Raw genomic sequence first — 21,839 nt, forward strand, 5'->3', positions numbered from 1 at the left:
CCCCCCCCCCCCCCCCCCCCCAGCGACTGAGGCTAGAAATTCGAACACGAAAGTCTGTGCGTTGCTAACAAGAAAGAACAACTCTAGGTTTTTGCCCTCTGTACAAATTTAATCATAAAGTAGGTTTAAAGCTATCTGATAAAATAACCTGGGGTGACTGTTCAGAGGAGCTGCACGAATCCATTTGCAAACCCATTATTTTTAGGATCTAATTTATCTCATTCGATCTTTATTTAAATACAAGCCCTGGGAAGCCTAGATCTCTGCTGTTGATGTGTGTGTTGATGTGGCCCATTTTAAAACGGAGAGATCTCCACTGCGCCCCCCCCCCCCCCAGTTCTGCACCCTAATATTTGTGCCTTGCGTGTTTTCAGGCTGTGGACGATGCTGGGCTGAATTTACTGGATCAGTCGGTGATCAAGAAAGGTAAGGAGATCTCCTCTGAAAACCGGGGCTGCAAGGAAATCCTTTATTATACCCCAGTCACCTCTGGGGACTGGGCCGCTGCACTGGGACCCCAGTTCCCATTGGGAAGGGGGGGGGCGCAGTCTCTGGCGCTGCCCCGCGGCTTGCTCCGAACACCGGTTCCGGGTCCCTCTCCTCTTTATGGGGTCCGGTCCTCGCATTTCTTCGTTTTCACTAATCCCCTAACCACATTTCACACCGGCCCAGAGCCGAGCTGCCAATCTGGGCTGCCTGCTCCAATTTCCGGACTCAGGGCCTGATCCAATCTCCGGTTTCTCGCAGAGACCCTCGGTTTTTTTCCCCTATTAAAAGTAATGACTTAGGGGCCTGCCCGGCGTTCAAATGCATCCTCCCTGCCTCTGGATATTTACTGCCTCATAAAGCACTAACAATGTCAGAGCTCAGAGGGGCCGGAGAAACGCAGGGGGGCGGGGAGGGCACTGATTAACTGGAATCCCCCCACCCCACCAAACCCGTACGGCCCAAGGATGGACTCTACGGCTCAGTCCTGGCCTTGGGGCTATTTCGCAGCGATCCGCAGTTGCTCCAGATCCGGGCCGGCTGGGGCTGACATGTCGGGGGCTCCTGGGGACTGCCTGGGTCTCTTGCTGCCTACACAAGGGTGCTTGGAGGGGGCGGGGAGACCAAAAAACGTCTCTACAGCCCTCTCCGGACAGGCCTCAAGCTTGTGGACAGGGGGGCTGATCCAAAGCCGAAGGGAGCCAATGGAAAGACTTCCATGGATTTCAGTTGGCTTTGGATCGGCGCCTTCAGCAGCCGGGAACAGGAGTGGCACAATAAACCAGTGTGGAGGGGGGGGGGGGGTTTAAACTATGCACCAATCCCAGCTCCTCCTAAGAGCAGCCGCGATCCTGCAGAAAGCGGGAGAGTTCGGGGGTGATTATCTACTATTGATTATTTACTGTCCTGGCCGGCAGCTCCCGATCGATTGCACTTCGCCCGATTGATTGGCTAAGTGAAATCGTGGCGAGTTCCCGAAGCTGGGGGGGGGGGGGGGGAGAGTCTCTCTCCGGTCCCCTCCCCAGGAGAGTAAATATAATTAGGAAAATATTTTTAAAAATAGAATCTGACTTTGGTTGGGATCCCATCAGGGCTCGCTGCTCCGCAATGGAAAGTCCTTGGGTTCGCTGCCGGGCTGGGGCTGGGAGGGGTCTTACAATCTGTGCTCGTCGCGGACAAAATTACATTGGCCTTTTTTTTTTTTTAAAGTCACCCATAGACTCAAAATGCCCCGTTTGCGGTGGGTCAGTAAAATATCAGCAACGGTCAAAAATAGTTTGTTTGTTAAACGAGCCCTGCGGGGTTGAAAGCGCCGGGGGGCAAAGGAGAGAGGAACAAGAGATAGAAAGACCCGGCTGTTGGGTCAGGGCTGTTCATATGAAAACGGCCCGTGGGTCATACCGGCGGCTGTGGCCAAGGCGCCCGCCATACAGAGCGACACGTGTCATTGCCGGGCCCGGGGAGCGAGCAGTAAAACTCCCGCACAGCGCGCACTAACCAGTCGGAGAAACCGATTTCCGGGGAGGAAGAGGGGGAGACGCGTCTCTGGGGAGAGGGCTTTGACCAGTGGCATTATGTCGAATTGTCCTTCACCTGCCCCAACCCACCTTCCCTAGCGCTGACCAATGCACAGCGCGTGGCCAGGTGAAGCGGATCCCTGCCTTACCGGAGCTGCTAGCCCCTGGGCGCTTTGGATCTGGGGCCTGACCCTAGGGCAAGTAGCAGCTCAGTGGCGCAGCCAGGATGGGACCCAGACACCAGAGCAAGTCACTGCACCCCCCACCCCGGAGTAAATTACCCCCCCCCCCCATACAACGTCCCAGCTAGCTCTGGACAGGAATCCAGGGCAGGCCACGGCCCATTGAAACGGGCCTGTTCAGACTTGGGGCGACCCTCCTGGGCCAATCAGCGCTGTACACCGCGGATGGCAGGTGGGCTGTCGCTCCATCAGTCTGGCTCATGGATTCTGGGCAGGGTATGGCCCCATCAGAGTCGCCCCCATGGGCTGAGGGCAGTATGGCCAATGTCACTACACCCCCCCCCCTCGCTGGGCTGGGGACGGGAAACCAGCCCTGAGCCTGGAATCCCAGCCGGGGGTGGGTGGCAAACCCCCCAGGTCATTGCGATGTAGCTTTGTAAAGAGACAGAAAATCAAAGCCAAGCCGTTTTGTCCAGGGGCCGAGGGGGGGTGTGAGTTCCCTGCAGGCTGGCTGGCTCCGCTATTGAACCGGCAGGAAGCCTGGCCTAGGAGAGCCTGCCTCAGAGGAGCCACCCGTGCAGAGGTGCTAGCTAGCCAACGCCGCATTGCTCAGTCACCCCCCAGCTTTGCGTGGCCAGGAAATGCAGGCTCAGGCCGGGCCCGGTACAGACTTGCTCGCGGGGGTAGAGACATGCAGGACGGGGCGCGTTCCGGGAGCGTGTCCCTCTCTTGAGCCCCGACACGCGGCTGGTGTTGCAGAGAGCCGCTCTCATTAGAGCCAAGCAGTGATCTCACAGGTTATTTATCCCGCAGACTAGAATATCTCCGGAGCAGCATTTCCAAATGGGAGAGCTCGGTCTGTGTTCCCATTTTGGAAACTGCATTTACCCAATGGACCGTAACAGCTCCGACGGGTTATGGAGAAATGGGCAAACCTGGGGTTAACCACTTTTCGAAATAAAGCTCCGCGTCTACATCCCTCGCCCCGCCCAAAACAGCAACGGTCTCCCCAAAAGTCACTGCACAGTAACAGGCAGCAAAACGCTGGTTCCAGCAGCGACACTGGGAACTTCAGGGGTTGGCTTCAAAATCGCTGGGCAGGTTCCTAAAAAGTCAGTGCACATTTTCAAATATTCACTGCCCGCTGATGGCGCTGCGCAGCCAGGAGGCCTAACAAAGTTTGCTGTCAAAAGTTACCCCCCGAACGCAGAGCAATTGATTTCCAGCCCACAGCATCTGGGTCACACTCCACACAACTCCCCTCTCCTCCCGCGCACCCCCATCAAACCAGCTTAAAGTGGGGACAAAAGCGGGAGGAATTAATTTGAATACAAAACAAACAAACAAAGACCAGAGACAATTAATTACCGCGCTGTATTTTGGAAGGAGCCTTTCCCGACTAACGCAAAATAAAAGGCATTTGCAACTGTGACTGCAAAGTGCCCTGCTTTGATTTTAGACGGCAGACTTCTTCGGTCGGCTTTTAAAACTTGAATCCCTTGTGCAGCACCGAATGCATTGGCTTTTCTTTTTGGGGTGGTGGTTGTTGTAAATTTACTCTTTAAAAATCTGACCTAGTTATGCCAAGTCCCAGTCTGGAGCAGAACATTGGTATGGGAGAGTTGATGTTGATTTCGGACTAAAGAGGGGTTTAGACTAGAAAGGTGGTAATGCGGAGAGAGACCCGGGAGAATGAATGTGTTACACGAAGAACCGTGTGGTGTTGTTTTTTCAAGACTAGGAAATAGTTTCTCTTGTTCGTGAAATGATCCAGGCATGTGCTTTACAGCAGAGCAAGGCAACACAAAGAGAGGTTCTTTGGACTGTTTGCAGCAACACTGCTTTGGGTTAGACTGGGCCACTTAAAAAAAATAAGAAAGAGAGAGAGAGAAACGCAAACAGGTAACAGGCTGAGAATCCCCCAGCAAAAAGGGCTCGGAGTGAAATGTGACGAATAGTGTTAATATCAGGGGGCAGAAAAGGATGTGACTGAATGTCGGTATGAAGGATCAGCCCTCCCAGCTGCGTTAGGAGTCGCTTTCAATCTCCCCCGCTGACTGGGGGTGGGGGGGAACATGCTCTGCGGGTCTCGGGGGGCTGCAGGACACGGGGAATTCCCGCTCGTTCATCCACTTGAACTTGAAGTGGGGGCGCAGCCGCTCGTAGGAATTGATCAGCCATAAACCAAGCCCGTTCCGTGGCCGGCGCCAAGGGGAAAAAGCAGAGGTGGTTTGCGAGGAAGTTCCCCGGGCAGGCAGGAGCCGCCGGTCCCCACTCGGCCGGGCCGGCTGGCCTGGGGACTCCCAGCCATGGCGCGGTGCGTTTCAAACGGCTCCGGTCATGTTTCAAGTTGTCCCTGTCTTTGCTTTATTGCCCGCCGCCCCGGTCAGTAGAAGACAGTGAGGGATAAATGTGTCACCTGGATTTTCTTCTCCCGGGGGGACTGGAAGGGGAGGAGAGGGCGGGACGCCCCCCCGCAAGGGGCTCTAATAAAATGCAGCTTCGAGACTATTTTCTCAGCTTGTTTTGCAAAACAAAAAAGCCCAAGAGGCCGCGCCAGGCTGTTGTGCCTCTGGCCGGCCGGGGAAGAGCTCGCCAGGCAAGTCCCGATCCCAGAGAACAGTCCAGAGGAAAAACAAACCCTCCCTACTGGGGGGACTGGTGTCATTTCGCTCATCTGCGAATTAACTGCGCGCCTGTAAACCTGGCCAGCTTTTCTGGAGAGAGAAGGCCCCCAAAAGCGGGGAGGTTTTCAATAGAAATCCCACGGACCTTGATGGGCCCGGAGATATTTATCCATTGACACTCTTACGTTAGACTTGATTTTTAAACGATTTAAAGGCGCTTTGTAAACTCCGTATTATTCCCAGAGCCTGGGATTAAAGATCAGGTCAGGGGAAACTGAGGCTTGGAGGGGTGTCACTGCTGCTCCCCTCGGCGCTTACAACCCATTCCCGCTGGTTTCTCTCAGGGGCTCTAGAGTCTGATCTCAGCCATTTCATCCCCTTGATTCGGATCCTGACCTCGTTTCCCCGCCATCGCTTCTCACGGATTCGGATGCTGCTTTCCCATTTCGGAGTGCATTTCCCTGTAACCTTACAAAAGCCAAGGGCCAGATCCTACCCCGATTTCAAGTTTGTTTTGATTTTAATTCGACAAAGGGTTCAGGATCGGTCCCGACATCCGAATGAAAGCAAATGCAGAATTTGCTTCCTTATCCCAGACTCCGGTCGCTCCCTGACCCTGTAAAAAACAAACCCCGGTTGGGGAGAAATCGGAAAAGCGAAGCGAGCTGATGTCAGGGAAATGGCGTTGATCTCAGCTGAGCTCATTTGATCCTAACGAGGGCTGAAGATAACTTGGGAGCCCCACCTGAGCGGATTATTTTTAACCTTCCCAAACTAAATTCGACTCCAAATCAAACAGGCTGAGCATTTAGGGGGAGGTTAACAGCAGGTTGTTTCAAATGTTAAACAGTCACTTTTGAAATATGCCCCGAGACCCGGGAGATAAAACAGCGTCTGAACGCTAAGAGGGTTTTGCTTAGCACTCAATGTATTTACTGATCATCCTGGGGTGTCTCTCTCCGAAAACACTTTTTTATGAAACAGTGGAAGTCGCATTCATCTCATTCTGTGCAAAATATTTCTACTGCCCGCTTCTACTCAAGATCCCTCTATTCCCCTAAGCGTTTAAAGACAAGCCATGACTACCTTCCCCCAGTTAAAGCAAAGAATCAAAACCAGCCTCCTAGGTGAACCCTGTCCAAAAATACCGCCAAATTGTGCTCTTCCTTACACCAGTGCAAATCAAGGCCACTGATTTTCAACACAATTTCACCAGTGTAAATCCTAATGACTGACAGCGGCGTGTAACCCGCAGATTAATAACGCCCGCAGTGGTAACCCGACATTTTTTCTTTAGTTTATTCCCTATTTTTGATGTTCAGGAAAACGGATTGAAATAATGAGAGTCAAATAAACTGGAGCCATAAATACAGCCTAGCACAAAGTGTGTGTACACACACGCAGCTGACAGTCTCTGGTGTCACGGAGAGTGTCTTTCATAATTTACGACTGATTCTCCTCTACCTGTTAAACGCCTCATCTGCTTGAAAACAAAGCCCCGTGGTTAAAATAGCTCAACTCTGTAAAATATTTTTCTAATAAAAACTCCATCGAAGTATTGTTGAGAGCGGTAAGACCATGATCGATTTATGCGGCTGCCCGGGATAATCACTTGTATGAAATATTCAAACCCTGCTCTTGGCTCCCTTCATGTTTTGAAGAGCGCAAACATGCAGATAGAAAGAGCTGTTTAACCACTGATAAGTGTAGCCATTAAACACAAGCCCAGCGACAAAACCGCAGACCTCTTTAAAGGTTTAGTGGTGACGGTTAATATGGGCAGTTTCAGGTTTCTGACGTTCAGATGGAGGCAAAGGCTGCTGAGATAACTATCCCTGATAACACCTGAACGGGGTTAATAACGAGAGCCCTGGCTCTCCTGCTCAACCAAAACACCAGGAAAGTCAAACAGCGTTTTGCCCGAGTAAAGATTGCAGAATTGGGGCCTGCTTCACTATTGCTCTCCACTTTGTACCATCATTTGCACTAGTGCAAAGTGGGTGTGTACACCTCTACGAAATCAGAGTGTTTTGCACTAACTTTGCACTGGTAAAAATGATTATATTATACAAGGCACAGAGCAATAGAGAAATCAGGCCTCTATTATTTATACTGGTTTTAAGAAGAAAGGGTGTGAGGGGTGGGGGTAAACTTCTTGGACCCAACTTCTGATCTTAATTTCACCAGTTGAAACCTAGAGTAACTCACTGAAATTAGCAGCGATCAGAATCCTTTCTTACTGGGTCTAATCTTGCAATCTTTATCCAGGCAAAGCTCCAATCACATCAATGGTGCACTGATGGTAGTCATTACATAGTAAAAAAAAAGGAAAAGAAAAAACCATGGTACATTACAGTACCCTTTACAGGAAAATTGTTATTCCAAGAATAAAATTTCATTACAGAAGGCATTTCAGTGAAGCATTAACAACCATAATTATTTTAGCTTTAATTAGAACACATAAGAGGCATTTCATTAAATACCATTGCATGAGAAATCGTTACAACAGGCTCCAGTGTGTGTTTGCGCTCTCATTACACATAAGTGTTTGCTGTACATTTGCTTTTTTGTGTGTGCCAAAAGCATCAGAGATAACAGTTTTAAAATATGCTTCAATGAGAATACAAGTCTGGAAAGTTTGGGTGTAATTACAGTGTGTGAAGGGAGGGTGTTCCCCTCTTCCCTTGTCAAAATTTATGATTATTTAGAAAATCTCTGCCTCCCAAATTGGAATTATCATTATTGTTACAAAGCCAGGCTTGCATCCTGAAGATTTAGCAGTGTCTCAAGGGGGAAAAAAACAGTCTGAAAAGCAGAGGCAAGTAGATACAAGTCTTCTGCAACCTCAGTGCCCGTAGACAATTTCCAATCAGGTTTCTCTTAGAGCAAACTGCTACGTTTAGAATAAAGATGCACAAGATGTTTTGGAGAGTAATCCGATTTTTTTGTTTTCCCCAGTGTAGTATCTTTAAAGCCTTGCACACAATTTCCAGCTCTCTCCGTATGTGCACGCGGAATCTGATTGTGTTGGAGAAGCTTGTGAAGTTAGTAAATGAGCGTGCGGCGTGTGCAAACGAAACAGACCATCTCTAACCATGCATTCCACAACAGTTTGGTGGCTCAGCAATAACACAGTCCAAATTGTTGTGTTATGATGAAAGTAGGCAGTTGGGGAAACTTTTACATGAGCAATAGCTGCAAACGTGTATCTGAAAAAGATCTACTTTGTGGAAACAAAAAACAAAATAATCCCCAGCTCTCCTCCATGTCCCTAATCTAATAGGGAGCTTTACTTCTGCCCAGGAACCATATTTTTCTACCGAGAAAGAAACTCAACCAGCCTTCTAAACCTGGGGCCCAATCCTGCCTTCCTTAGCAAAACAGAGTTCTGCCAGAGCAAGAGCCCCAGGATCGGGCCCATGGCATGTTTCATGGGCAACTTTAAACCACAGAAAGGTGTCCCTCATTTTTAAGGTAGTGAGGGTGGAATTCCCTCCGGCAAGAGGCCTATGGGCCTTAAATGGTGCCAGTGCATCCTGCTCTGGGGTTGAGGTCACCATACGGGCCAGATCTTGAAACCCCTTACTATAGAGTGCAGTGCTTTACCGTGACTAGCCAATGGGGTTTCTGACAGTACTATGTGTTATGCTCCCTAGTTAATGTTTGCAGGATGAGACCCTACACTTTTCTCTTGGTACTCGGTCCCTTTACACTTGATGGCTTGGGCTCAGTAACTCCTAGTTGGTCACAGGAGGCCTGTGAGTCATATTTCCATAATGTCCGTTTCCCCTTTTTTAATTAACAACTCTGCAATACCGATAGGAGTGGGCATATTTTGACTGAAAAAGAAACTGGGGCCTGATCCTTCTCTGACTAAAATCAGTGGCCAAGATCTCATTCTCATCAGTGGGAGCCGACCAGGCCCTTAAAGGTGTCCAGAGTTTATATCTATAGCAATGGGTAATGGTATGTTAATCCTCAAATAACTGGCCATTCTGCTCTGCATGTCTGAAGGGAAGGTCTGTTTTTGCCTTGTAAGCCAGGAGTTGCTAGTCAATAGTAAATAAACAGTGGAGCCTTTAACTGGAAGTAGGCAGAATTAATTACCTTGCAACCTTATTTATTTGGATGTGATATTGCATCATTCTTTCTTCACTCACCTCTGCTTACTTCAGGGTCAAATCTGGAAGCCCTGGTTCCCATAGACTTCACTGGGAGTTTTACCTAAGTAAGCACTAAGTGAGAAGCGAATAAGGACCCTCAGGATTTGCTCCAGACTGGGGTTGCTATTTTTATTCACTAGATGCCCAGGCACGTATTGTTGCATTTTCTCTGAGGAATCCATCCTTCCCTGCCCTGGCATCACCGAAAGAATGAATTTCAATTAAAAAAAACCCAAAACAATCTGTATAGGCAAATTCTAAACAATTTACAGTCAGGGAGTAAATTGAGATGAGCCAATTTATAGTGGGGATTTCTGAGTATATTTGTCTCTACTAGATGTTATGGGTAAATGTAAAAAGCACCCAGTATTGCAATAAATCGCACTTTAATCTTAATGCATCAGGCAAGTTTAATCCATAACTTCCTCACAGTGCATCTCCCTGACACAAATCTAATATAAATCTTTGCAGGTGAAAAGGGGAAAAAAAAACTCCTAAGTGCTGAGATATGGCTAACTCACTTGGTCAAACAAACTTCCATCATTCACCCCATAAACTCTAAACTGACCTTTTCCCATCTTTATCTGAAAGACTCTCATGTCCCAAGCTAGGAAATCATTTTACTGAAGCCAACTACAGAAAACTTGAGCCAAAAAATGGCAGCAAAATATTAAGAGACCTCTATAACTTTCCTAACAAAGACCTCTGATGCCTGTGAACAGTAGCTCTGCCTGTATGGTCTGTCACCTTGGGAGTCCCTAGGGTGCATTATGCCTCGTCTCTTTAGTACAGCGACTGTAATTATAGATCTGGCTGGAGCAGATCCATATTCCCTTTGCACAAATTGATACTAACATTGAGTGACTGAGATTTAATGCAAGCTGTTTGGCAATGAAGTAAAACAGTTTCAAAGCTGCAGCAGAGGGCGGTTAGTCAATATCGCAGACATCTTGTTCAGATACTTGCAACAGCAAGTATGGTCACAACCAAGGAGATTTCATTTAGTCTGAGGGTTTATTGCCAAAATATTTGGTTGGTTTTTTAACGTCAGTCGTTTTGGTAGCTAGTGTCATCACAGATCATTTCTATGTAGCTTTAAGAGATGACGGAGGTGGTTTGATATGTCTCTGTTGTGTTTTCCCAGACTCACAGAGCTAAACACGGCGCCTTCTAAGTGGCTTTTATTTAAGATTAAGAAAAGCAGCAAAGAACGAGCAAATATTAAGTATCGGGGGGAGAGGGGGGGGAAATGAGCCTGAGTCCCAATAGCCCTGCCCCTTGTGTAGTCATTTACCCCGTGCACAGCAGGTATCAAACACGGCTGTTTGATTTGGTGGCATTTCCTACACCCCATTGCACACACTTTGCACAGATTTAATGGATTGCACAGAGTGGAAAGGGGGGGGGGATCAGTCCAGAGTGTGTGACTCACTCCTAACATTCTGCATCTGAAAGGAAACACAAAATGACAGCGGCCAAGCAGCAGACAGGGAGACCCCTTTACATTTAAAGGTGCAGTATACATAAAGCAAAACAACACGATTTCTTTCAATGACCTATCAGTGTGCACCAGTATGTAGCACAGACAGTCAGGGCTAGAGAATTTAGGGCCAGATTTTGTTCTTATCCAGCTCCTTAAGCATGGCAGCATGCTGGGGGTTTGCGCCTGCAAGAAGGTTCCCCTGTTTGTGCAGAATGAACAATTTATTCCATGAATGGAGGAGCCGCTTTGTTTTTTACAAATCATCTCTGAGCAATTTACAATGCTGTCAGATTTATCCTGTATTTGTTATTATTCCCTGGGTAATTTCTATGGATAATTCTTGGGCTGTAGATTGTTCAAGAGCACTTTGTAGTTGTGACTATTCAGAAGTTGCTGTGTAGGTTAGTTTTGATGGGTCCTATAAGATCATATCGGATTGTTTCTATTCCCTGATTGGATGAGCATAACTCTTAGCCAGATTTCGGTTGCAAATATGCATTCATAATTCACTTTCCACAAATATTCTTATAATTGGTTTAAATTCACTGTTTCCCTGAACATTTGTCCCAGTAAACACATTTGCTAGAATCTTTGTGGGATGGAGGACGAACATAAGCTAACAAAACCCTGTGTTTTATAACCCTGTGAATATCTAGAGAACATTGTGAGGCATTTGCTGAATCCTAATATAGGTGCTGGCATTGCCTGACTTCAATGGGCTTTAGCTCCGAGACAGAGAGATTACAGGTACATCTACACTGCAAACGAAGGTGTCATTGCAGCATACCCACTCTAGCTTTAATCTAGCCAGCACGGGCAACAATACCAATGAGGATACGGCAGCACAGACCCTGGGTATGTACCCACAGTCCCCAGCAGGCTTGTACTGCGATGGCTAGCCTATGCCAAAGCTGCATCCACCACTGTTCCCTACACCAGCTAGACTGGAGTCTGTCAACCCCTGCTGCAGTCACACCTTGATTTGCAGTGTAGACAGACTTGCCCAAGGTCACACAGGGAGCCTGTGACGGGAATTAAAGCTGGGTCTTCTGAGTCGCAGGCTAGTGACCTAACCACTGGACCATCCGTCCTCCCCATTACTAACATGGTAAGTGATTAGAAATTTTTAGTTTCAGAAGAAAATGTATAAAATCTTAAACAGCTAAAGCTGGGTGAGACAGATATTGTGACTATCCCACACGCACACCCACCCACCACACAAACCTGTTTATTCATTCTCCTGTTGGAAAGTGCTTTAGAAATGCCTCTTTTCCATAACTATTTTTCAGATCAAGCCTTAACTGAAAGGGGAATATATTTTTCTCAACACCATAATTTAACCAGAACAGTCAAACAATGCCTCTGAGCTCACAGTGAAAATTCAGTTTAGGGCTTGGCTGTCCTGATAGATTCTGCTAAATGGCATTTTCTGCTCTCTTTCACCTGCTGTCGTCATGTCTTTGAGGCGTGAGACAGCTGCTCACACTCTGACATTAAAAAGCATCTTCAGACAAACAGCTATAACAACACATTTCCAAAAACAATCAGCTGGAGCTCAAAATGGGGTAGCTTAAAGCATCCTCACTTTGCTGGCTTTTAGAAGGTGGAGGGGAGTTTTCTTCTGTATGTGAAATTGAGAATGGTGCCATTGAGTTTTACATTGAATGGCCGCAGTTTGATCTCAGAAATAAGGAGGTTTATTTGATTGTGGCATTCACGCCCTTTCTGGAATGTTTGAAACTTTCTGATAAAGCCTTTTTGTTCAAAAGAAAACAAAAATCTCTTAGGTACCTTAGTGCCTTTAAGACACATATTCATTGTGACAGCAGCAGAGGGCATGTCTGCCCCAAAATCTCCTGCATGGTCATGATGGTATGGCAGTGGGTGCTTAGATGTAAGGATCAGATGAGTACCTAGAAAGAGAGCGATGGATTAGATGTCTACAAGGCAACCCTATAAATAAATAGTTTGGCTTCAGTGCTTCCTAATTCTTAAGTATCAGCAAAATAAAACATGCACCGAATGTAAATAGCAATTTGGATCCAATGCATTTACAGACTTAGGGCCCAATCCTGCTTGCTCTGAAGGAAGTGGCAAATCTTCCTTTGATTTCAGAGGCAGCAGGATCAGGCTCTTGCTGTCTTTATTCGTGTATTTTGATTTGTCCGCTGAGGATATTTTGTGGTCGATAGTGGTAGTGTCCTAGCTCCAATCAGGCTCAGGACCCCAGTGTGCTTTGCAGACCCATAGTAACCAAGAGTTCACACCCCAAAGAGCTTAAAGTCTAAATGCAACAAGTGGTTTAACAAACTAATGGATGGAATGAAGGAGGGAGAATGAGAAATAGGTAGTTACACAGACTAGTCCTGTGCACAATTTTCAGGTTTCGAGATACAAAATAATCCTACCGCAAGATTAAAAGCCCTGATTCACACACGGAATTTTCAGTGGGAGTTTCGTGTGTAGGACAGTGGTAGGATGGGGCCTTGGTAGAGTTTTATGTTGGTGGTGGTAGGGGAGTGATTTTATTTTTTGTTAATTTCGGTATATGTAAGCATTCAGTTGTAATTAATACAACATGAAGCCTGATATGGCAGGGGAAAAAAACAGTTAATGAATTAAGTATATTCATAAGCGATTAGTGTAACATCATATCCTGCAATGAGAAAGGGAAGATGTGGTGTCATTCTGTAAAATACAAGGCTACAAAGACCTGTAGTTGTAAGGCTGAATCCAGTATTTGGGTGAGGTGTTGTTTCCCTCCAGTGTGTAAACACACACACACACACACACAGATTAAAAGAAAGTTTTTTACTCTGACCCGTGCCTGCATAGACATCCCTTCATTAAAATGATATTTTTAATGTCTTCTAACTGCAGCAGGATACATCAAGGTGTGTGTTAATGTGAGATAACATACGGCAGGCACGGTGGAAGGCCTTGTTTTTTGTCTCAGCCTTCAGAACGCCTCCTAGGCATGTGTTATCTCTGAGTTTCACGCACCTTGTCATGACTTACTGCTTAATTAGATGTTTTTAAATGAATTCTTTTCCCTTTGTTGGAAGTGGAAAAGCTCTTTTTAAAAGCCAGGTTCAGAGAAGGTTGCTGGGCTGCTCCTTGGGTGTGTTCTTTAAAAGTTACACTGACAGGGCCTTCCCTTTGGGGAGATGTGAATTCGGAATGTGGATTGTTCCTCATGAGTTGATGCCTCGGAGAGGGTGTACATGACCCACTGGCAGTGTATGTTAGGGGTGCCCCCCGAGCCCAGTCCGCAGCCAAGCTGCAGAGCTTGGCTTTTTAGTTCAAGCTGTTGGGATTCATGCTTTCAGCTCTGGAAGTCTCCAGTTCAGTCTCTGGTATTGGCCAAGACAGCAGCCATCATCACACATGATCCCAGGATTAGAGTAGATTTGGCATCAGGCCCCCTGGGTTCTGTTTCAGGTTCCGTCACTGTCTACTGCCTTGGTCAAGTCACTGCACTTACTGGAGCTGTAACTCAAGCAGCTCCATACCAGATCACATACAAATGCTCTTTAAAGGAGAGGAGATGTGTGTGGGAGACTCTATGGGACAAGAGTGTGAAACAGGGATTGAGAGGAGGATGGGAGGCTGTTTCAAGGATGACAGAAGGCACCAACCCAGGAATAGGAGATGGAGAGAGGGTAAGATTGGGAGTGGGTCAGGCCCAATTTATAGATTCTAAAGGAACCTCCAACTTCCCCTTCTTTTGCTCTGAGTTGTCCCATTGCACATCGCTTAGCCAGAGCACTGGCCGACAGAACCCAGGGTGCCACTCTCCCGCATATCTCGATAGATAGACGCCCTTTTTTTCTACAGATGTTTGTTGCAGAGCTGGGCGAGTTGAGCTTTTGCGTGGCCTAGCTGGCTGCTGCCGAATTCTATTGCATTGTGCTGCTCCCCGGTGTTCTGTTTGGGCATCCGTGATGTCGGATTGGAGTTATGCCTAGAGCTGGTCCAAAAAGACTAATTATATTTTGCCAATGTTTTTAAAAATTTCATTTTCTTTAAAATTCTTGTCACAATGTTCAGATTTTAACACCCCCCATCAACCCCAAAAACCTGAAAATGTTTGGATTTTGGTTTCCCCCCCCCTTCTCCTTTTTATCTTTTGTCCCTGAAGAGGGGTGGGGAGAAGGGACTGGAAATTGGAGCGAAAGGAGGGACAATTGAAAACTCAAAACTTTTCTGATCTAGTTTTTTCTATCCAAAAACTGGAAAAAAAATATTTAAAAAAACCCCAAAAATTTTCTTGTTTTTTTTTAACAAAGGCCATTTTTCATCAAAAACAATTTTTGAATTAAAGATTGCAGTTCTAGTTACATCAAGGGGCTCCCACAGCCCATGGAGCGGGGACTGTGTGTGTGTGTGTGTGTGTGTCTGTGTGTGTGTGAATAAATCTAAACAAACCAATAAAGCCACCAGACAAGCTCAGTTCACAGCAGCAACATGAACCTGACACAAGCTTTTAAAAAAATTAATTTATTAACACATTTATGCTGTTAATTGACTATTCTTACTAATGACAAACTCTTCTTTAAGTGCCTGGCACGGAGCTAACAAGGCAAAACTTCATTGCTTATGGGGCACAGATCCTCCCTCTGAGTAACTGAGCTTGGTAGGGATAAGATAGGATACAGAATGTCCCTGCTCTAGGATGTGATGCGCTCAGTGGGGGCTACTGCCACCTTATCCTTGCATTAGCCTCCAGCGCAGAGGCACATCCCTTTGTCAAGGGAGAATGGTTGACAGATCTTTATAGCCAAGAGTCCACAAGCTTTTCCTCTGACCACAAGATCCCCTCTATGGTCCCCCAGTGGTGGTTGGGAAGGTGTCCCAAGGAGCTGGGTTTGGTGGCATGCAGGGGCTCCCTGCCTCCCCCCTGGTCCTGCCTCTGCTCCTGGTGCAGTTCAGCCCCACAAGTCCCACTGTGTCCAAGGCCCTCTCTGGTCATGGAGGAGAGGGCAGGATTTGAGGTTAGTTCATTAGAGTTGCCTGAACATGCTGACAGTCTGCACCCAGCCCATCTGTTACTCCATTGTGAATTCTGCCTGTGAAATGCTGGCAGCAGTGGGGATCTGCTTAGACGAGCTTAAATTAAATGCAGTTTTAATAACAAACTCATTGATAAACCGCATTCCCCCTCCACAAACGTATCCACATTCCAACGGGACGAGGGCATGAACAAAAACCTGAATTGACTTGAGTGGTGTCCTGGGCAACTCCATGAAAACCTCCATGAACAGCCCAGCAGCAGCCCCCAAAGCAAGCCAAACGTTAGGATGCACAAGGAACGGGGTGGAGAACATTCTAACACCATTCTGGGACTCAGTTGGGTGTTTTCACCTGGAGTCCAGGTCTGGTCGCTCCATCTCCAAAAAAGGATACAGCCACAATAGAGGGGGTGCAGAGATGGGTAGGGGAAATTATTAGAGACATGGAAAGACTCCCTTATGAGGAGAGACTGAAAAGACTGGGACTGGTCAGAGAGGAGACAAATAAGAGATCCACAGGTTGACTATGTGCTATGTTAAAAAAACATAAATCAGGCTGTATTTACCCTTTCTCAAGGGGACTAATAGGCAGCAAATTTTAAACCAATTAAAAGCTTTTTTTTTTAACATAGCACATAGTCAACCTGTGGATCTCATTGCCACTAGATAGCTTTGATTCCAAGAGTTTATCAGGATTCAAAAAAGGAACAGATGCTTACATGGCTAATGAGAACAACCAGAGTTACATTATACAGGATAGAAATATGTGGGTTATAAACGCTCTTACACTTCAGGGCATAAGCCAACTGCTACCTGCCTGGGTGTAGGAGGAAACTTCCCCTATAGGCAGCTTATTTTATTGTGAGGTGTCTTGCACTTTTCTCTGAAGTAACCAGTTTTGGTCACTGCTGGAGACAGGATACTGGACTACCAAGAGCACTGATCTGATCCAGTCTGGCTATTCCTATTCATGAGTAAGACACCCAAAATAAACATAAACGGGGGAATCTCAAGTAGGAGGAAGGAGGTTATTTTCCCTCTATATTTAGCACTGGTGCGACCACTGCTGGAATCCTGTGTCCAGTTCTGGTGCCCACAATTCAAGAAGGATGTTGACCAATTGGAGAAGATTCAGAGAAGAGCCACAGAATGATGACAGGATTAGAAAACCTGCTTTATAATGATAGACTCAAGGAGCTCAATCTATTTACCTTAATAAAGAGAAGGTTAAGGGGTGATATGAGTACAGTCTATGGAGAACAAATATTTAATAAAGGGCTCTTCAGTCTAGCAGAGAAAAGTACAACATGATCCAATGGCTGCAAGTTGAAGCTAGACAAATTCAGAGTGGAAATAAGGCGCACATTTTTAACAGAGAGAGTCATTAACCATCGGAACAATTTACCAAGGGTCCTGCTGGAGTCTCTATCACTGACAATTTTTAAATCAAGATGGGCTGTGTTTCTAACAGATCTGCTCTGGGAATTAATTTGGGAAGTTCTCTGGCCTGTGTTATACAGGAGGTCAGACTAGATGATCACAGTGGTCCCTTCTGGCCTTGGAATCTATGAAAATGCTTAAGAACCCCCATTCAAATCCACACGCTCTGCAGAACCAACTTCTGCATTACAGTTTTCTGTATGTATGTCTCACCCTCCATACCTGGCCAGAGGCTAAATGCAAGAGAGTTCCCCCCAGTGCTGGCTTTGCAGCCTGTTCCCAGCAGAGCTCTGACCCCAGCAGCAGGGGACTGGCAGCGTATGCCGAGTACTGAAATGCAGTTTAACAAACCCCAGCATCCCATTACGCTCCGGAATTTTGCTGCGTGATGCTGTAGCCAGCAGGCTGGGTGCTCTCAGGTCAGGCATGTCCTCACTGCCAGGAGCACTTGTTTTACTTAGCACAAGCTCTCGCCATGGTATATTTCTGGTGTAACAGCCCCTTGCTATGTGCTCTAAGAAGCTGCCGCCCCAACTGGAACATAATGAGATTATCAGCATATCTGCACAGTCATAAACCCGGGGAGCTCAGTAACGTCCTCGTGCTGCGAATGCCCAGGACGTTGGCACTCAGCTCAGAAATGATACTTATCTGGAAACACACATGCCTGGGAAACTTCCTCAGCTACAACAGGCCGGATTTGCCTACTCCAAGCGTCACCTTGCCCTGCATGCTTGGCTTTGTTTCACAACGAGTCATTTAACCTCCCAAAACCGCCCAGCTCTACTGACATTAGCACTCAGAGCCTTGAAGCAAAATGTTGCTCTTTCTCAGCAGACAGGCAGCTACATCTAACAGAGGGAGCCAAGAAATCCCAGGTTCTATTCCGGGCTCAGCTACTGACTTGCTTTTGATTTAGGTACTGACCTGGCCCCCTTACTGTAGGTATTGGAGTGCCTCACAATATTTAACGTATTCTCTTCATACTGCCCAGGTATTGCTGTTATCCCCATTGTACAGATGGAGAACTGAGGCATGGTGAGGCTACGTTACTTACCCAAGGTCACACAGGACATCTTTGGCAGAGCTGGGAATCAAACCCAGGTCTCCACATCCCAAATCTCCCTAACCTCTAGACCATCCTTCCTCCTTCATCGCTTGCTTGCTAAGTGATAATCCAAGATCCCCAGTCTCAGATGAAAATGTACAAAACCTTAATTACCTAAAGATCCCAGGTCTCTGAGTCACAGATTGTTCCCTAACCGCTGGCCCATCCCTCCTCTTCGACCTTTGGCAGGTCACTTAGGCCCAGATCCTCAAAGGTATTTAGACTCCTAACTCCCACTGAAATCAAAGGAAATCAATGGAAGTTAGGAGCCTAAATGCCTTTGAGGAGGTGGGCCTTGATTTCTCTGTACCTCAGTTTTTTTTCCTCTTTAAAATGGTGATTAATTAGCCAAAGTGGGTAAAATGCTTTGGAGATGCTCTGTGCTAAATTCTACTCTATTCAGATTCTTTTACCACCCCAATCCCTGCGGCATCTGGGTACCACTGTTGGCTCAAACGGATCAAATAGCGGCTCTGAGTCACAGAGAGAGAGTTCCTGCTGGAAAAAGAATCCACATGCTTGAGTAGATTTGCAAAGGTTCTTTCCTCTCAGTGTCTGGCTTCATGACCTGCTGTGCAGAGCGGACCAAATCAATGCCCTGATGCCAGACACTCTCTTTGGGGACAGGAGCCTTCTCTAATATCTAATGATTTGAATAGGACCAGCTCTACATTTGCCCATAAGGTTCAGTTCAGTGAAACTCCAAAAAGCCAGGATACTCCTCTGTATTGCCAGGACCTGCCCAGCTGGGCTGGAGGGCTCTTGAGAACACCTGGGCTCAGCTGGACACACTTTAAAGAGCCTCTCCCAGGCTATTTGGGCTTTGCAGCCCCAAGACAAAACCAGGACGTGTAGCCAGACTGACCCTTGCAGGGCCCTGGAGTAGGTGAGAGGTGAAAGGGCCTCAGGCAGAGGCTTTGGGAACCGGTAGAGCAAGGGAGAAGTTGGCAGCTGGGCAGGTTTAGGGGTGTGTGGGGAGGGGGATCAGTCATTGGAGGTCTGGGGCGGTTTGAGCAGTGAGAGGGGTCATACATGCCCACCGGGAAGAGGCTTTGACCAAGCAGCTGCCAGTTGACATGTCCCTGGGGCTAGCTCAGGGCGGAGAAGCACAATAACTGCTAGAGATGAATCCAAATGAAATCCCTGTAACTGACGGCAAGTCTAGAGCAGGATGTCGGAGTTCCTGAGGGGTCAGGTCTATTGCTGGATGGTGGGGTGCATGAGGAGTCAGCCCTGGAGCTGAACGCTGCAGCTTCAATTCATTGCCAGACGTATCCAACATCCAGCTTGCTTGGAATTCTGGCTTGGTTTGAATCCTCCCCTGCTCTATCTCAGCTAAGTACTTAGGGACTGGGTTATGAAGGATCCGGTCAGTCCTTGTTCCATCTGGACGAACTGGACGGGTCCTGAGCTGCAGGAGCTCTGTCTCCAAATGGGAACTGACTAGATGGAGACACATCCTCCCAGACAATGCTCATCTCTCTGGTGCTTCATGTTCCACAGTCTCCACTAGCCGTGATCAGACACTCCCCCACAACTCAGATACATTTTCTCTTGGCTTGTTCTGGACCGCTTCAGTATTGGACTGAACTGATTTCCTTTCTGAGCAGTGACCAGAGGGATCTTTTCATGTCTGGCTAAAAGCTCACACTGGTTTTCTTTAGCACACTATCCTCTAAAAACAAAAGCAAAAATTGCGTATAAATGAGAACAATACATGGCAGCCAAAGATCTCGTCTCATCCAGTGAGCTCCATGGGGTTTGCAAAAGATCAGAAAGTCCCAACTTTACAGATGGGAAAACAGAGGCAAAGAGAGGACAGGTTAGGGCACTAGCCTGGGACTTGGGAGATGTGCGTTTAATTCCCAACTCTGCCACAGACTTACTCTCTAACCTTGAGCGAGTCACTTAGGGCCAGATCCTCAAGGGTATTTAGGCTCCTAACTCCCACTGAAATCAATGGAAACTAGGGGCCTAAATACCTTTGTGGATCCGGGCCCTAGTCTCTCTGTGCCTCAGTTTCCCATCTGTGCAATGGGAATAACAACACTTCCCTGCCTTAGAGGAGTGTTGTGAGGATGAATCCATTAAAGACTGGGAGGCGCTTATGTGTTGTTGGGGCCACATAGGTAGCATAGATGGAGAGTAAAGTAGCTGGTTAAGAGAATTGCTCAAAGTCATTCAGTGAGCCAATGACAGCTAGCAAGAGAACCCAGGCCTCCTGATCTGCAGTCTCCTCCTCTAACCACTAGACACCATTGACTCCCTGCAGGCTCATTACAGATAGACAGTAATCAGATGCATAAAAATCCCTGCTACATTTTCTGTGCTTGGCAGATACCAAAGGCAGAGATTTTGACAACGCTGCATGCAACAAGTGAGAGAAAGCGGAACTTTGTTTGTTTGTTTTGTTTGATGTGGTATTAGCAGGAGACACTGCCTGTCTTTTCCCGAAAATATTCAGGATTGCTCTAAGCGCACAACTCGTCGTCACAAACAGGAAGGGCCATTCAAATCAAGCAGTGATCGGAACAATTATAAAAGTAACAAGAACGTATAGCTACGTTAACAGCTGCAATTAAAATAACTCTTTCATAAGGATAACGCCCCGTTCCATGTGGATCATTGGATTCAATCTGACACTTATGATTAGAGCTGGTTGGGATTTTTTTTCTCCTGTAAAAAATGTTGATGAAAATGGATTTTTTTCTATGAACATTCCTGTTTTGCTGAAAAACCATTTTATACTGAAAAAACACGTGGATGGACATTTTTCAGTCAGTTCTAATTGATTAATAATTGCCACCAAAAATACCAGGAGGAATCAATTTCTTGAGATCGGTTGTTTGGCAAAACAATTTATCTTAACACATGTCAGTATTACACACAGATCTGCCAACTCCCCCCTTGTCTGGAGCAAGACCCCAGTCCAACAAGGACCCCTGCATGGGCGCAGAGATCCAGAATCAGGATCTTATAAGGGGTTCATCTTAAAGCAGTTTCTAAAGCATGGTGGGCCTGCGATGAAAGATTTTTGCAGTGTGTCCATTTCCATGAGATGTCTAGAATCCCACCCATGAAAACCGTGGCAGCTTCATAGCCCTGTAGAGAACGCTCATTGCTCTTTTAAGTAAGGTTTCAATTATACTGAAAAATGCCTGTCATCCCATGTGACTTTGCCAGTGTGCAGGCTTTTGAACTAGAAAAAACAGGGCTCTTTCCATTGTGACACTGGAGTCTGATGGAGATAGGTGGTACTGGTGTCTTTCCCCTAGAGGTATCTTCAAGCTACCCACCAACTCCAAAATGGCAGGTGGACTGGCATATTTACATGACTGTGGTTTGAAGCTCAAATTAAAGCCCTCCCCAAGTGTTCTGTGGATTGGCAGCAAGTTCTACATGAAGAGAAGTATTTTTTTGTATTACTATTCCAGTCTAATCTTTGCTGAAGGGTCTTTCGCCCTTCTATAATCTAAATACATTTTAACAAATTGATAGCAACATTAACATGGCTTATATAGGATCCACAGCCATTTCTAAAAGACACTGCATCTTTGTTCTCTCCTTTTAGATTATGTAGATCCAAGCCACACAAATTCAGGCGCTTCTATAGGAAATACAGTGAAAACCTCTCAAGCATATTACTGTAAAATGGATTATACTGTTTAAACACAGAAAGATCCCATATACCCGTTGCCAAAAAGTAATGGGAGTTTGTGCTGCTAAATGAATAAACCTGTGATGCTTAATGCTACAGGGCAGAATGGCGGCGGGGTGTGTGTGTGTGTGTGTGTGTGTGTGTGTGTGTGTGTGTGTGTGTG

The 21,839-nt window shown here is 46.7% G+C and overlaps 1 protein-coding gene across 1 annotated transcript in view; it reads left to right on the forward strand.

Annotated features, from left to right (window-relative positions):
- Positions 1–21,839, forward strand: part of TFAP2E (transcription factor AP-2 epsilon) — a 43,757-nt gene that overhangs the window by 2,483 nt on the left and 19,435 nt on the right. Inside the window, exon 3 of the mRNA XM_026657064.2 lies at positions 375–426. Within this exon, the coding sequence (XP_026512849.1) occupies positions 375–426 (52 nt within the window). The remainder of the gene's footprint in view (positions 1–374; positions 427–21,839) is intronic.

This window comes from Terrapene carolina, unplaced genomic scaffold, assembly GCF_002925995.2.
Source record: "Terrapene carolina triunguis isolate 2854851 unplaced genomic scaffold, T_m_triunguis-2.0 Scaffold236, whole genome shotgun sequence".
In the NCBI taxonomy this organism is placed as follows: Eukaryota; Metazoa; Chordata; order Testudines; family Emydidae; genus Terrapene; species Terrapene triunguis.